The sequence below is a fragment of the Chiloscyllium plagiosum genome, chromosome 34, assembly GCF_004010195.1.
Source record: "Chiloscyllium plagiosum isolate BGI_BamShark_2017 chromosome 34, ASM401019v2, whole genome shotgun sequence".
Lineage (NCBI taxonomy): Eukaryota > Metazoa > Chordata > Chondrichthyes > Orectolobiformes > Hemiscylliidae > Chiloscyllium > Chiloscyllium plagiosum.
In genome coordinates this window covers 20,319,367-20,332,498 of record NC_057743.1, presented here as the reverse complement: position 1 = coordinate 20,332,498, position 13,132 = coordinate 20,319,367, and the positions used below count along the sequence as shown (strand labels likewise).

At 40.7% G+C, this 13,132-nt stretch overlaps 1 protein-coding gene across 3 annotated transcripts in view; it reads left to right on the top strand.

Annotated features, from left to right (window-relative positions):
* Window positions 1-316: 316 nt before the first annotated feature.
* The window catches only part of ddi2 (DNA-damage inducible protein 2), a 40,286-nt gene continuing 27,470 nt past the window's right edge, over window positions 317-13,132 (top strand). Inside the window, exons 1-2 of one of the 3 annotated variants that reach the window (XM_043675757.1) lie at window positions 317-699; window positions 12,496-12,634. In XM_043675757.1, the coding sequence (XP_043531692.1) occupies window positions 322-699; window positions 12,496-12,634 (517 nt within the window). In that variant the 5' untranslated portion in view covers window positions 317-321. The remainder of the gene's footprint in view (window positions 700-12,495; window positions 12,635-13,132) is intronic. The other 2 variants (XM_043675756.1, XM_043675755.1) reach the window with 2 other exon arrangements.

The window sequence follows — 13,132 nt, the reverse complement described above, 5'->3', positions numbered from 1 at the left end:
TTTCATTTTGCTTTCTGACGAACATGTCCTTCAGCAAAACAACATTATCATGAAATAGATATGTCATAGTCTTCTATTAGTGATTTTAAAAGATGTCAAGAAAACAGAATTCTGTCCACCCAAAAATTCGAAACTAATTTATGTTTTGGAATGTGGGCTAATTTCTAAAAGAGAAGATGCATTTTCCTAAAGCCATCATCAGTGGACCTGGACTAATGCATTGTGGTAGTTATTACACAGTGAATACCTTATAAGGATTGGGGGTAGTAGGTAAAAGGTAATGAATTCATTTCCTCATCAAGATGGCAGAGAGACAGCGACATGTACACTTGCTGTGCGGCTCGCTTTGCGACAGTGGCGGGGCCGGTTTGCGGCAGTGCGGTTAGGTGGATTGTACAGCGCGGAGTTGGTGTGTGTGTGTGGAGTGTTTGGTGGAATTTCTGCTTTGGGCGATTGGGCCTCGGTCTAGTCGGCGATCGAGCGCCTGGCTTTTGGTGCTGGTTCCCCGGGCCAGTTGTGTCCCTGTGTCCGTGTTTCGGTGCTCGGCAGCCGGTTGTCGCCATGTTGCTCACCGTTTACTGCGTCCGGCGCGATTTGAGCGAGATCACCTTCACCCTGCAGGTGAATGGCGGCATGCAGTTGGAGACTTTTCGGGCTCTCTGTGAAATGGAGAGCAGTATCCCTGCGGCTGAGAGCCAGGTGAGAGAATGAGGGACATGTACAGGCTTAAGTACACCACCACACCCGGATATTACATCTACTCCAGAATATACATAGTAGCATCTAACATTTTTTTACAATTGATATCCATTCTATGAGTGTATACGTGTAATTCTGTATATAATCACACCCATACATACTATGATATGAAGCTCCGCATCTGATTGTCACTAGGGATACTTCTATTTGGTTGCATCTCTGATTCCGGGTACATTCACAAACAAATCAATACACATCTGCATGCTATATAACAATTCCAACCCCACCCCCCACGACCTCCCCAAGATTTAATATTATTCAATAATCCAGCTATCTACAATAGAGTAGATTGAACTCTGGGCTGTATATGGCTTTGAACAGAATTCAAAGTATGTAAACACATGGTAATGGTGTGTTACACTTCACTCTGGGAGGTTGAAGTTCTGTGGCAGCTTGCATCATGCATGTTGTAGTACAGAGCTAGGGATGGTGCTGTTAGAGGCTACAGCTGTCTTTCCATCACATGATTGACCAGAAGCCTCTCTTGCTCTTAGGATCTGCCATTGGCATGTGATGGAACGATTTGCAGGTTGATAGACTGTGTTATGACTGCACTTGATCCTCGAGTATTGGGGTGAGGCTTGACCCAAAGTTTCTGGCTGAGGTAGGGACATTGCAGTACAAGACCTCCTTAAACATAAGAAATGTGGTAAGTTCTAAGTTAATGTTGTACTTTTCAAGAACATAATTTTAAGTGAAATGATATTTTAAATAAACCAGTTTTTCTCATGAAAACCAATGGAAAGGTCTAGTCAGATCTTTAGCAGTTTCATCAACTGGAGGATCATACCTTGGAAGTTGATATACTTTACGTTGCTAACTTCCCATATTGGTAAAGAGAATATCAAGAAGTGTTGAAATGATTGGGAAGTACACTAACTTAACTCCTTATTGTTTCTGCTGCTCGCTGTTTATAGAGTCATAGATATCTACAGCGCAGAAACAGATCTTTTGGTCCAGCTCGTCCTTGTGAACAGATATCCTAAATTAATCTGATTAGACTCCCTACAGTGTTTAAACAGGCCTTTTGGTCCAACCAGTCCACACCGACCCTCCGAAGAGTAACCCACCCAGACCCATTTCCCTCTGATTAATGCACCTGACACTATGGGCAATTTAGCATGGTCAATTCACCTGACCTGCACATCTTTGGACTGTGGGAGGAGACCGGAGCACCCGGAGGAAACCCGCGCAGGCACGGGGAGAATGTGCAAACTCCACACAGATAGTCGCCTGAGGCTAGAATTGAACCCGGGTCCCTGGTGCTGTAAGGCAGCAGTGCTAACCACTGAGCCACCATGCCACCCTAATCTAGTCCCATTTGCCAGAAATTGGCTCATATCTGTCTAAACCTTCCTATTCACATACCTATCCAGATGCCTTTTAAATGTTGTAATTGAAGCAGTCTTCACCACTTGCACTGTCATCTCATTCGATACACACATCACCCTCTGCATGAAAAAGTTGCCCCTTCAGTCCCTTTTAAATCTTTTCACTCTCACTGTAAACCTATGCCCTCTAGCTTTGGACTCCCCCTATCCTGAGAAAAAGACTTTGACTATTCACCCTGTCCATGCCCCTCATGAGTTTATAAACTTATAAACCTCTATAAAGTTACCCCTCAGATTCCAACACTCCAGGGAAAACACCTTCTTCCCTGTCCACCACACCACTATTGGTGTCATCTCCAACCTTACCAATGAACTTAGTACTGACTTACCAACAAAACGCAGTGGACCCAGCACCAACCCTTGTGGCATAACACTGATCACAGCCCTGCAGTCTGAAAAACTACTCTCCACCACCATCCTCTGTCTCCTACCTTCAAACGAATTTTGTATCCAAATGACTAGTTCTCCCTGGATTCCATGTGATATAACTATGGTAACCAGTCTGCCATGCAGAACTTTGTCGAATGCCTTACTGAAGTCCAGACACACACATCCACTCCTCTGCCTTCATTAGTCTTCTTTGACACTTCTTCAAAAAGCTCAATCTAGTTAGTGAGTTAATATTTCCGACACACAAAGCCATGCTGACTATCCCTAATCTGTCCTTGCCTTTCCAAATACATATAAATCCTGTCCCTCCGAATCACCTTTGACAATTTACCCACCACTGATGTCAGGCTAACCGGTCTATAATTCCCTGGCTTTTCCTTGCCACCTTTTTTAAATAATGGCACCACATTAACCACTCTCCAGTCTTCCGGCACCTCACATGTGGCTATTGATGATACAGATACCTCAGCAAAGGGCCCAGCAAACACTTCCCTAGCTTCCCACAAAGTTCTGGGATACACCTGATCAGGTCCTGGAATTTATCCATTATTATGAGTTTTAAAATGTCTAGTACATCCTCCTCTGTATATGTATTTCAAGATATCTATTTATTTCTCCAAGTTCTGCAGTTTCCAAATCCTTCTCCACATTAAATTCTGATGCAAAATACTTGTTTAGCATCTCACCCATCTCTTGCAGTTCCACATAAAGATGGCCTTACTGATTGTAAAGGGACCCTATTCTCTCCCGAGTTATTCTTTTGCCTTTCATGTATTTATAGAATCTCTTTGGATTCTCCTTAATTCTATCTATCAAAGCTATCTCTTGTGCTCTTTTAACCCTCCTGATTTCTCGCTTGAGTATACTCTACTACCATAGAGTTGTACAGCATGGAAACAGACCTTTCGGTCCAACTTGTCCATGCCAACCAGATATCCTAGGCCCATTTGCCAGCATGTGGCCCAAATTCCTGTAAACTCTATTTATGTACCCATCCAGATGCTTTTCAAACATTGTAATTGTACCAGCTTGCAAAACTTCCTCTGGCAGTTCATTCCATACACATACCACTTTCTGCATGAAAAAATTGAGACTTAAGCCCCTTTTTAAAAAGATATTTTTATTGAAAGATAAATTTTTTTATAAAATTACAAAATTTTAACAACAATGAACCAACAAAAATACTATATAAATAATAAAAAAACAATCAAAACACAACTATACTCTTGTGCAAGATGAACAGATCAGTAAAGGCAACAAATAAATAAACTAGCTTAGCACAATGAAACAGTAGCTCCCAACCTCCGAGAGCATTGATATTACACATGAATTTATTCAAAATTCTTCCTTCAAGGGCATCAAGTTCAATAAATCAGATCGTCATGGCTACACAAAAGTCCAAATAAGATGTTAGATAATTCTATATCTAGATAGTGCAAAAAGGGTCACCATATCTTACAAAGATTTTCAGTTTTTTGGTGTAACATATTTGTAAGAACGTCCAAAGGAATATGTTCCATGATTAGCCTAAGCCAATCAAACAAACCCGGGGGTTTTTCAGAGACTGAATACATCAAAATATTTTTCCTTGCACAAAAAGTGAGAATATTAAAAAGTTCTTTTCCATGAGCGGCTAAATAAAATAAATTGGGTAGGCCCAGGAGAAGAAAGTTAGGGTCCGTCTTAACTTCGATTCTCAAAATGCTCTTTATTACTCCTGCCACAGCATTCCAATATGTACGGAGCCTGCGGCAAGACCATAGACAATGAGTGAGAGTACCAATACTTAATTTACACTTGGGACGTAATGAAGGTCCGTAATGATTCGGAAAGATCACCCTCCAACATATGATAAAGAGTACTAACAGAGAGAGTACTTTTAGCATGAAGCACCCTCTTCTCTGTGACGGATCCGTAGGAGTCGGTCAAAAGCATGGTCACTTTTTGAATAAAATCCCTGACCTAAAAAAAATGAAAAAGGTCTCTGCTCGCTAGACCATACTTGCAGGTTATTTGGTCAAAGGACATCATTATTTCACCTTCAAATAAATCACCCAAGCAGGAGATTCTCCTAGCTGCCACAGTACTGATAATTATAGGATTACGACAATATTAAGAGTTACTTGGCCTATCGCTGATGATCTTGCTTAATCCTGTCAAGCAAATGGCCAAAATTGGCCTTAAACAATTGATCAAAGGCAGGAGTAACAAAGATGCTAAATAAAGAACACCCCCCCCCCCCCCAAACTGTGATTCACCTTCCACGTCAGATATTCTAAGACCTATAGGCATAGCCTCCAATTTTGAGAAATTAATCTTATAACCTGAAAAGGAACCAATTGAATTGATAAGTTGTGTTAAACAGTTGGCTTGGTTGTCTGTTTGCAAAGCAGTGTGATGCCAACAGCATGGGTTACCTCTCTTGGTGGCCCTCAACTTAAATCACCACCAGTCGCTTCTCTCTAATGAGGGAGCAGCACTATAGTCTGGTAAGACTATGATGACACAATACAAGCACCAAAATCATTGGCTTCGACAAAATGACAAGAATACCATCCGCATATGATGTGATCTTATGCGATTTTTATCCTACTTCCTGGGCTGCTGTATTAGGTTCCCTGCAGATAGCCTCTGCCAGTGGCTCAATAGCCAATATAAAAAGTAGTGGTGAGAGGGGACAGCCTTGCCAACTGCCCCTACAGATATTAAAATTACTAGTTCTCTCACCAATGGTGAGGACCACCACCAGAGGATCTCTACAGAGGACCCTTTCTCACCTAATAAAAACCTCCCCTAAACCAAATTGTTCAAGGGTATAAAAAGATATGGCCACTTGACCCAATCAAATGCCTTTTCTGCATCCAAGGAGATCACTAGTCTTTGAACCGACTGCTGTGAATACGCTTGAATCTTATTCAATAACCTCCTGACATTATTGGAGAATCTATAGCCTTTTATAAAACTAGTCTAGCAGTTCAGGCAGCATCCGAGGAGCAGGAAAATCGACGTTTTGGGCAAAAGCCCTTCATTCCTGATGAAGGGCTTTTGCCCGAAATGTTGATTTTCCTGCTCCTTGAATGCTGCCTGAACTGCTGTGCTTTTCCAGCACCACTCTAATCTAGAATCTGGTTTCCAGCATCTGCAGTCCTTGTTTTTACCTAAAACTAGTCTAGTCATCTTTAACAATGGAAGGCAGCACAGTTCTTGAGCTCCTTTTATTTCTTTCCCCTCTCACCTTAAACCTATGCCCTCTAGTATTGGACTTCCCTATCCTGAGAAAAAGACCTAGTCTATTTACGCTATTCATGCCTCTGGTGATTTTACAAACCCATTTAAGGTCGCCTCAACCTCCTACGCTCCAGGGAAAATAGCCCCAGCTGATTTCAGCCTCTCTCTATAGACAAATCCTCCGAAGCTGACTACATCCTTGTAAATCTTCTCTGCACCCTTTCAAAACTCTTCACGTTCATGGAAGGATTGAGAAACAGAGGCTATAACAGAACCTCAGAATTATTCCAGTGCAATTAAGGGGCGAAAGACAGCTCATCGAATGAGTACTTAGTGCTACTCTGAACCCTACACATTAATCCTTGCAAATAACAGTCTAATTCCCTGATGTATCCACTGATTAATACTGACTCCACCAAACTCACAGACAGTACACTTTGGAGACCACAGGCCATGAAATCTTGTTTCTTTTGTTACTCAGCTAATCATATATCCATGTTGCTAATGTCTCTTTTATTCTATGAGCTCACTATAACTTTACTTACAAATCTAATGTGATAGCTTATTATGTAAGAAATGCCTTGGAAGTCCACTTACGCTACATGAACACTGTTACTCTCATTGAAGAAATCTCCAGTGAATTGTTTAAAACTTTATACTCCTTAAAGGATTCACTTGATCTCAGCTGTCTCTACCTGCTATAGGCCTCCTTTTGTCATGCTCCATGTACCCTCACTTGCTATCAATCCTCCAGACCCTTCTGCCCACTTCCATGAACCTCCCAGAATCTTCCTTTTACTGAACCTTCTGCTGTTGAACTCTGTGCATGCCACTTTCTCCATAGCACTCGCTGTGAGTGATGGCTGTGGAAATGTGGCAGGAGGTAAGATGCAAGATAGACAATAGACAATAGGTGCAGGAGTAGGCCATTCTGCCCTTCGAGCCTGCACCACCCTTCAGTATGATCATCCTTAATCAGTATCTTGTTCCTGCCTTCTCGCCATAACCCTTGATTCCACTATCCTTGAGAGCTCTATCCAACTCTTTCTTAAATGAATCCAGAGACTGGGCCTCCACTGCCCACTGGGGCAGAGCATTCCACACAGCCACCACTCTCTGGGTGAAGAAGTTTCTCCTCATCTCTGTCCTAAATGCTCTACCCCGTTTGTCCTCTGTGTCCTCTGGTCCTCTGTGTCCTCTGGTTCGGCACTCACCCATCAGCGGAAACATGTTTCCTGCCCCAAGAGTGCCCAATCCTTTAATAATCTTATACGTCTCAATCAGATCCCCTCTCAGTCTTCTAAACGCAAGGGTATACAAGCCCAGTTGCTCCTGTCTTTCAGCGTAAGGTAGTCCCGCCATTCCAGAAATTGACCTCGTGAACCTACGCTGCACTCCCTCAATAGCCAGAATGTCTTTCCTCAAATGTGGAGACCAGAACTGCACACAATACTCCAGGTGTGGTCTCACCAGGGCCTTGTACAGCTGCAGAAGAACCTCTTTGCTTCTATACTCAATCCCTCTTGTTATGAAGCCCAGCATATTATTAGCCTTCTTCACTACCTGCTGTACCTGCATGCTTACTTTCATTGACTGGAAAACACCCAGATCTCTTTGTACTGCCCCTTTACCTAAATTGATTCCATTTAGGTAGTAATCTGCCTTCCTGTTCTTGCCACCAAAGTGGACAACCATACATTTATCCACATTAAACTGCATCTGCCATGCATCAGACCACTCACCTAATGATGGAGATGGAGAGGTCCAGGAAGGGGAAAAAGGTGTCAAAAATGGTCCAGGTGAATTTAAGGGGTGGAATGTGTTGGTGTTTCTGCGCAGTGGTAGCCCTCACGATGCTGCCTTGATCACAAGAGCTGTCACTACTTCATCACCTCTGGAACTCAGCACTTTTGACTGTGTTTAGAGCAAGCCAGGAGCTGAGCAGCTCTAGTGGAACACAAACTGAGCATCAGTAAGCAGGTTATTCTTTTATAAGTGCTACCTGATAGCACCCTTTTCATCTCTCTTGCTGACAGTCGAGAGTAGACTGATAAGGCAGTTATTAGCCTTGTTGAATTTGCTTCATATATGCTAGGCACTTTTTAATATTGTCAGGTCAGCGCCAGTGTTGTATCTGTTGTGGACCAGCTTTGCTAAGGGAGTGGTTAGTTTGGAGAATTTTCCAAATCCATACACTAAATAAGTTTAGCGGCAGCACTTCAAATTTTTCTATGACAATTCAAAAGTATAAACACTAATGTGCTCCCTAAGTAAAGATTATGTAATTATTTAAATGTGTTTCTTCTATCACATATTCATGTGTGTGTTCACATGTTGTGTTCTAATTTAGCCTAAGAACATGTCTATTGCAGTGTCTTTTTAAAGTATAAATGAGCCTGGTCAAAATTAATGTAAAAAGTTTGTTTTCATTAGATTAGATTAGATTAGATTAGATTACAGTGTGGAAACAGGCCCTTCGGCCCAACAAGTCCACACCGACCCGCCGAAGCGAAACCCACCCATACCCCTACATTTACCCCTTACCTAACACTACAGGCAATTTAGTATGGCCAATTCACCTGACCCTTTGCTATGTTATACTTTTTCTCTGTTACCTTTATATGTTTCTTAACTTCTCTCATCAGCCACGGCCACCCATGCCTCCTCCTAGGATCTTTCTTCCTTTTTGGAATGAAGTGATCCTGCATCTTCTGCATTATACACAGAAAATATCAGCCATTGTTCCTCCACTGTCATCCCTCCTAAGGTATTGCACCATTGAACTTTGGCCAGCTCCTCCCTCATAGTTCCATAGTTCCCTTTATTTAACAGAAATATTGTTTGGAAAGGAGCAGTAGAAGCTTCGAAGTAGAGGGTTAGAGGTGGGAGAGAGGGTCAGGGATTGGAAGAGGCTGCAAATTGTCGGGCCACAGTGAGCAGGAAGGTTAGCGAGTGGCAGAGGCTGAGTGTTATTGGGGTGCAACAAGGGAGAGAAGCTACTCCAAATTGGTGCTGAATGGATGATACAGCTGTTCCTCAGATCTCGCACAAACTTTCTTAAGAACTATAATGCAAAATGAGAGTACGTTAACTGACCACAGTTAAAACAAAACAACTTTTAAAATTGAGCAACATAAAATGGGTACTTATAGACATTCAAATACACTGCAAGCTCCATCTGCCTACATCCATATTGGTCTCTGAATAAATACCAGCCAACCCAGATGTACACAGTTGGAACTACTTATATACATCCTTATCCTCAGCTACGGAGGAGTGATTTGCAGTGGTTGTACCTATTTTTAGCAATGAATTTATATTCACACATTCATCTGTACATCCCCGGATATATGTAACAGGAATTACACAGTCTCAAATACAACTGCACCTGTCTGTATATACATCCTCAGATATGTTTTTCACATTTTGAAAAGAGATACTCAAAGAAAACCATTTGACTCCTAATTGGCTTGAGGATTTGCTGAGTAATCAACATGTGATTGATTTCAAGAATGCTTATCAATTACTTTGTGGCTGTAAAATGAACTGCACTTCCATTTTTTAATCCTTGATGAGATTGATGACATCACTGATAAGAGCAGAATTTTCTGCCCATCCCTTATTGCCATTTCAGAGGGCAGTTGAAAGATGACCACATTGCCGTGGTTATGCATTATAAAGGCTGGGTTAGATAAAAATGGCAGATTTCTTTCCTAGAATAAATTTTTCCTAGAACAAGTGAATTGTTTTTAGCAATAGTTGATGAAAGTTCCATGGCCATTTGAATTTAAATTCCACCAGCTGCCATTGTAGGATTTGAACATCTGACCCAAATCCTTAATGCAGGTATCTGGATTGTTAGTCCAATGACATTGCCACTATGTCAGCCTTTGTGGGCTCTTTGTCTAATAACAGAATGTAAGCATCCTCCAACATACTGACATACTCCAGAAATATGTTAAATTAATGGAAATGTTTGGAACTTGTTATATTTGCAAATGCTAGTAACAGTTGGCTCAGATGGCGTTTGAATTACAACAAATTTCAACTAACGAAGGCCTTTCATCAGATAACAATGAGGCAATGAATTAGAGACATTGTCAACTTTAAAATGAGATTTAATGATTTTAAAGGCAAAAATAATAACCTCAAGTATTGCAAAGTTTACTATATTATTCCATCCAATTATTATAACTTTTAAAATTTATTTACCTCAGTGAAAAAATAAAAAATACTTGTTCAGTTGAATGGTCACATGAAATATTGACAGTTGATTCAATTTTGAGTCAGATGTTCAAATACCACAATCTCTGCAATGTTCAAGTAGTCAGTTGAGGATGTGAGTCAGAAGGCTCTTTGCTTTGAGGCAAAGTTGTGTTATTATCAAGGTGATTTATGCTGTAAATAAAATATAACAGTGTTGTGACTTCACATTGCAATACGTTTCTGTTACTTAGTGTGTGTTTTTAACATTAATTGTGTGGACCTCTCGATTATCTGGGACATTTGATCAACTGGCACTCTCCTGGTGCCAATTTATAAAAAGTTTGTTGTAATATCTGTGTATTGTATAGTATAAAACGCCTGCATATCTGAAACAATGTATCATCCAGCCCACCGTAAGCAATTTGTTGAATTGCTGCAAATAATCAAAAATATATTAACAGGACTTTTGTGTTTCTTAATTTGATTTAATGGAATTAAATTTTTAGTGTCACTGTTTAGCAGTGACTGAATTAGTCAAATATTGTGTGTCAAATCACCAAAGTGCGGCAGGAATTAGGTTAATGTAGATAGGAAAGTGCATTGACATGCACAAGATTTTTACTATGAGTTATTTCCATCGAATTGATTATAATGTCAAATTTATCAACCAGCAATAAGTAACAATTGAATGTGCTGGTCTGATATCAATGATCAAGCAAGGATAAAAATCATTAATCATGTATTTTAAAAACAAACCTCAAATCAAAAATGGGCAATTAGTACTTTAGAAATTAAGACAAATCACATTGGAGTTCTGTACGGTAATTCCATTTTTATATTTTTTCAATTCACAACTCCATGCCTTAAAAATAATTATTGAACAGTGAGAAGCTGAATCAAATTGCTCCATGTACATTATGAAATTGAAACAGAAATTGCTGGAGAAATTCACCAGGTATGGCAGCATATGTGGAGCGAAAGCAGAGTTAACATTTGAAGGGATTCTATGATGAAGTCCAGTGACCCTTCAGTTCGAACCGTTAGCCTTGCTTTCCCTTCGCAGATGATGCCACACCTGAATTTCTTAAGCAATTTTTGTTTTTATTTCAGATTTCCAACATCCTCAGTATTTTTGTTTTATATTATAAAATTGGCTTGATTCACTAACTGAAAATTTATCATAAAAAGAAGTCTGGAAGAACTGAATTCTTTTGGCTGGTTTCTGGTAACAATATATAGATCTGTTTACATGTACAACTGTTTGTTTCAAAGCTTTTAGTAATAAATAAAACTGAAGTACATGAGAAAAAAACTGTACGTCAGACTAATAAAATATTGTAAGCAGTTCTTGAATACAGTAAACTATATTTGTTTATGAGCAAATGATGTAAGAAAGTTGTTATTCTTTGCCTTGCAAATACATAAGTGGGGGAGTAGTGAATAATTTCCTGGTTGCTTTAATAAACATACAAATCTTTTACGTAATTAATATCAAGGAAAAGTCCAAAATGTTCATGTTTTCCTCATATCTTTATACAGAGAAAAGTTATCTTGTAGGTTTCTAGTGAAATAAGAGTGGGTTTGTTTCAAATGGCAAACAGTGACATTCTTTGTGAATATTACTGAAACTCATGAAGATATAAATGTGGTTTGTGAAGAGAGGCTTGCTGTAGTTGATCTGGACATTAGCTACTGGGCAGAATAAAGAAATTTATCAATAAGCTAGCAAAACTCAACCCAAGAGTTGAAGTTCTAAGCAAGCAGTCCATATATTGAACTTTAGGCTTACATTACAGAACAAGACAACGTAAGACTTTCCTTATTCATTAGGCAAAAGTGAGGACTGCAGATGCTAGAAATCAGGCTCTAGATTAGAGTGGTGCTGGAAAAGCACAGCAGGTCAGGCAGCATCCAAGGAGCAGGAAAGTCGACGTTTTGGGCAAAGGCCCTTCATCAGGACTGGTCCTAATGAAGGGCCTTTGCCCGAAACGTCAATTTTCCTGCTCCTCGGATGCTGCCTGACCTGCTGTGCTTTTCCAGTACCACTCTAATCTTTCCTTTTTCATTGCCTATCCATTGCCATAAATGTTAAGCAAACAGTTTCTTGGAGATATGTCATTTGTATTTTACCAGAAACCAGTCAAAAATATTTGTTTCACAGCCTCTTACAGACATTTTGCTCTCAGATTGTCAGTGGCTCTTGCAAAGCTGCAGTGATTGCTGATTTTTGGTTGCCCTAAACATAGTGGGCTAGTGCCCCAAGTGGTCACTTGTGCAACTGACAAGCTTTCCCAATCTTCGCAACAACATTAAAACATGAGCATGTAAAGTGGGATTAAAATTGCAAAAAGAGCACATCCAGTAGATGGGCAGGTTGTGTACCCTGAAGGAATATTAAATACTATACTACTTGTCTTGTGGCTGATGAATAATTCCCACCATAGTCTTTGAGACTTACAAAGATGTGCCAATGGCAGAATCACTGAATGTGAGTCAAACCTGAGTGCTGTTTCTGTGTTAGATAATCTTTGCAGAGAGGCCATTGACTGATGATCGACTGACTCTGACAGCATATGGATTGAAGGATGGTGATGTACTGGTATTGCGACAGTTGGAACGACCTCCAGTGCAATCTAGTCTACCACTCCCAGGTGTATCAGGTGAGAGATCTTGTAAGAAAGGTTTGCCAATTGTTTCCATGAACTGATGGTGCCTAAAAATCACGTGTACACAATTTTAAAAATTCATCTTTGTAACCTCCTAAACACTGTTGTGACAACAGATGGAATATATGAGTGATTATTCTTTTAAGATGGTTTTTGTACAAGTGCTGCATAGCCAACTGCCGCCGCGATATACCTCTGCATAGCCAACTGCCGCCGCGATATTAACCGCCACCTGAACTCCCCCACCCCTCTCACCCACTCCAACCTCTCACCCTCGGAACGCGCAGCCCTCCACTCACTCCGTTGCAACCCCAACCTCACTATCAAACCAGCAGACAAGGGAGGCGCGGTAGTAGTTTGGCGCACCGACCTCTACACCGCTGAGGCCAAACGCCAGCTCGCAGATACCCCCTCCTACTGCCCCCTTGACCATGACCCCACCCCCCACCACCAAACCATCATCTCCCAGACCATCCATAACCTCATCACCTC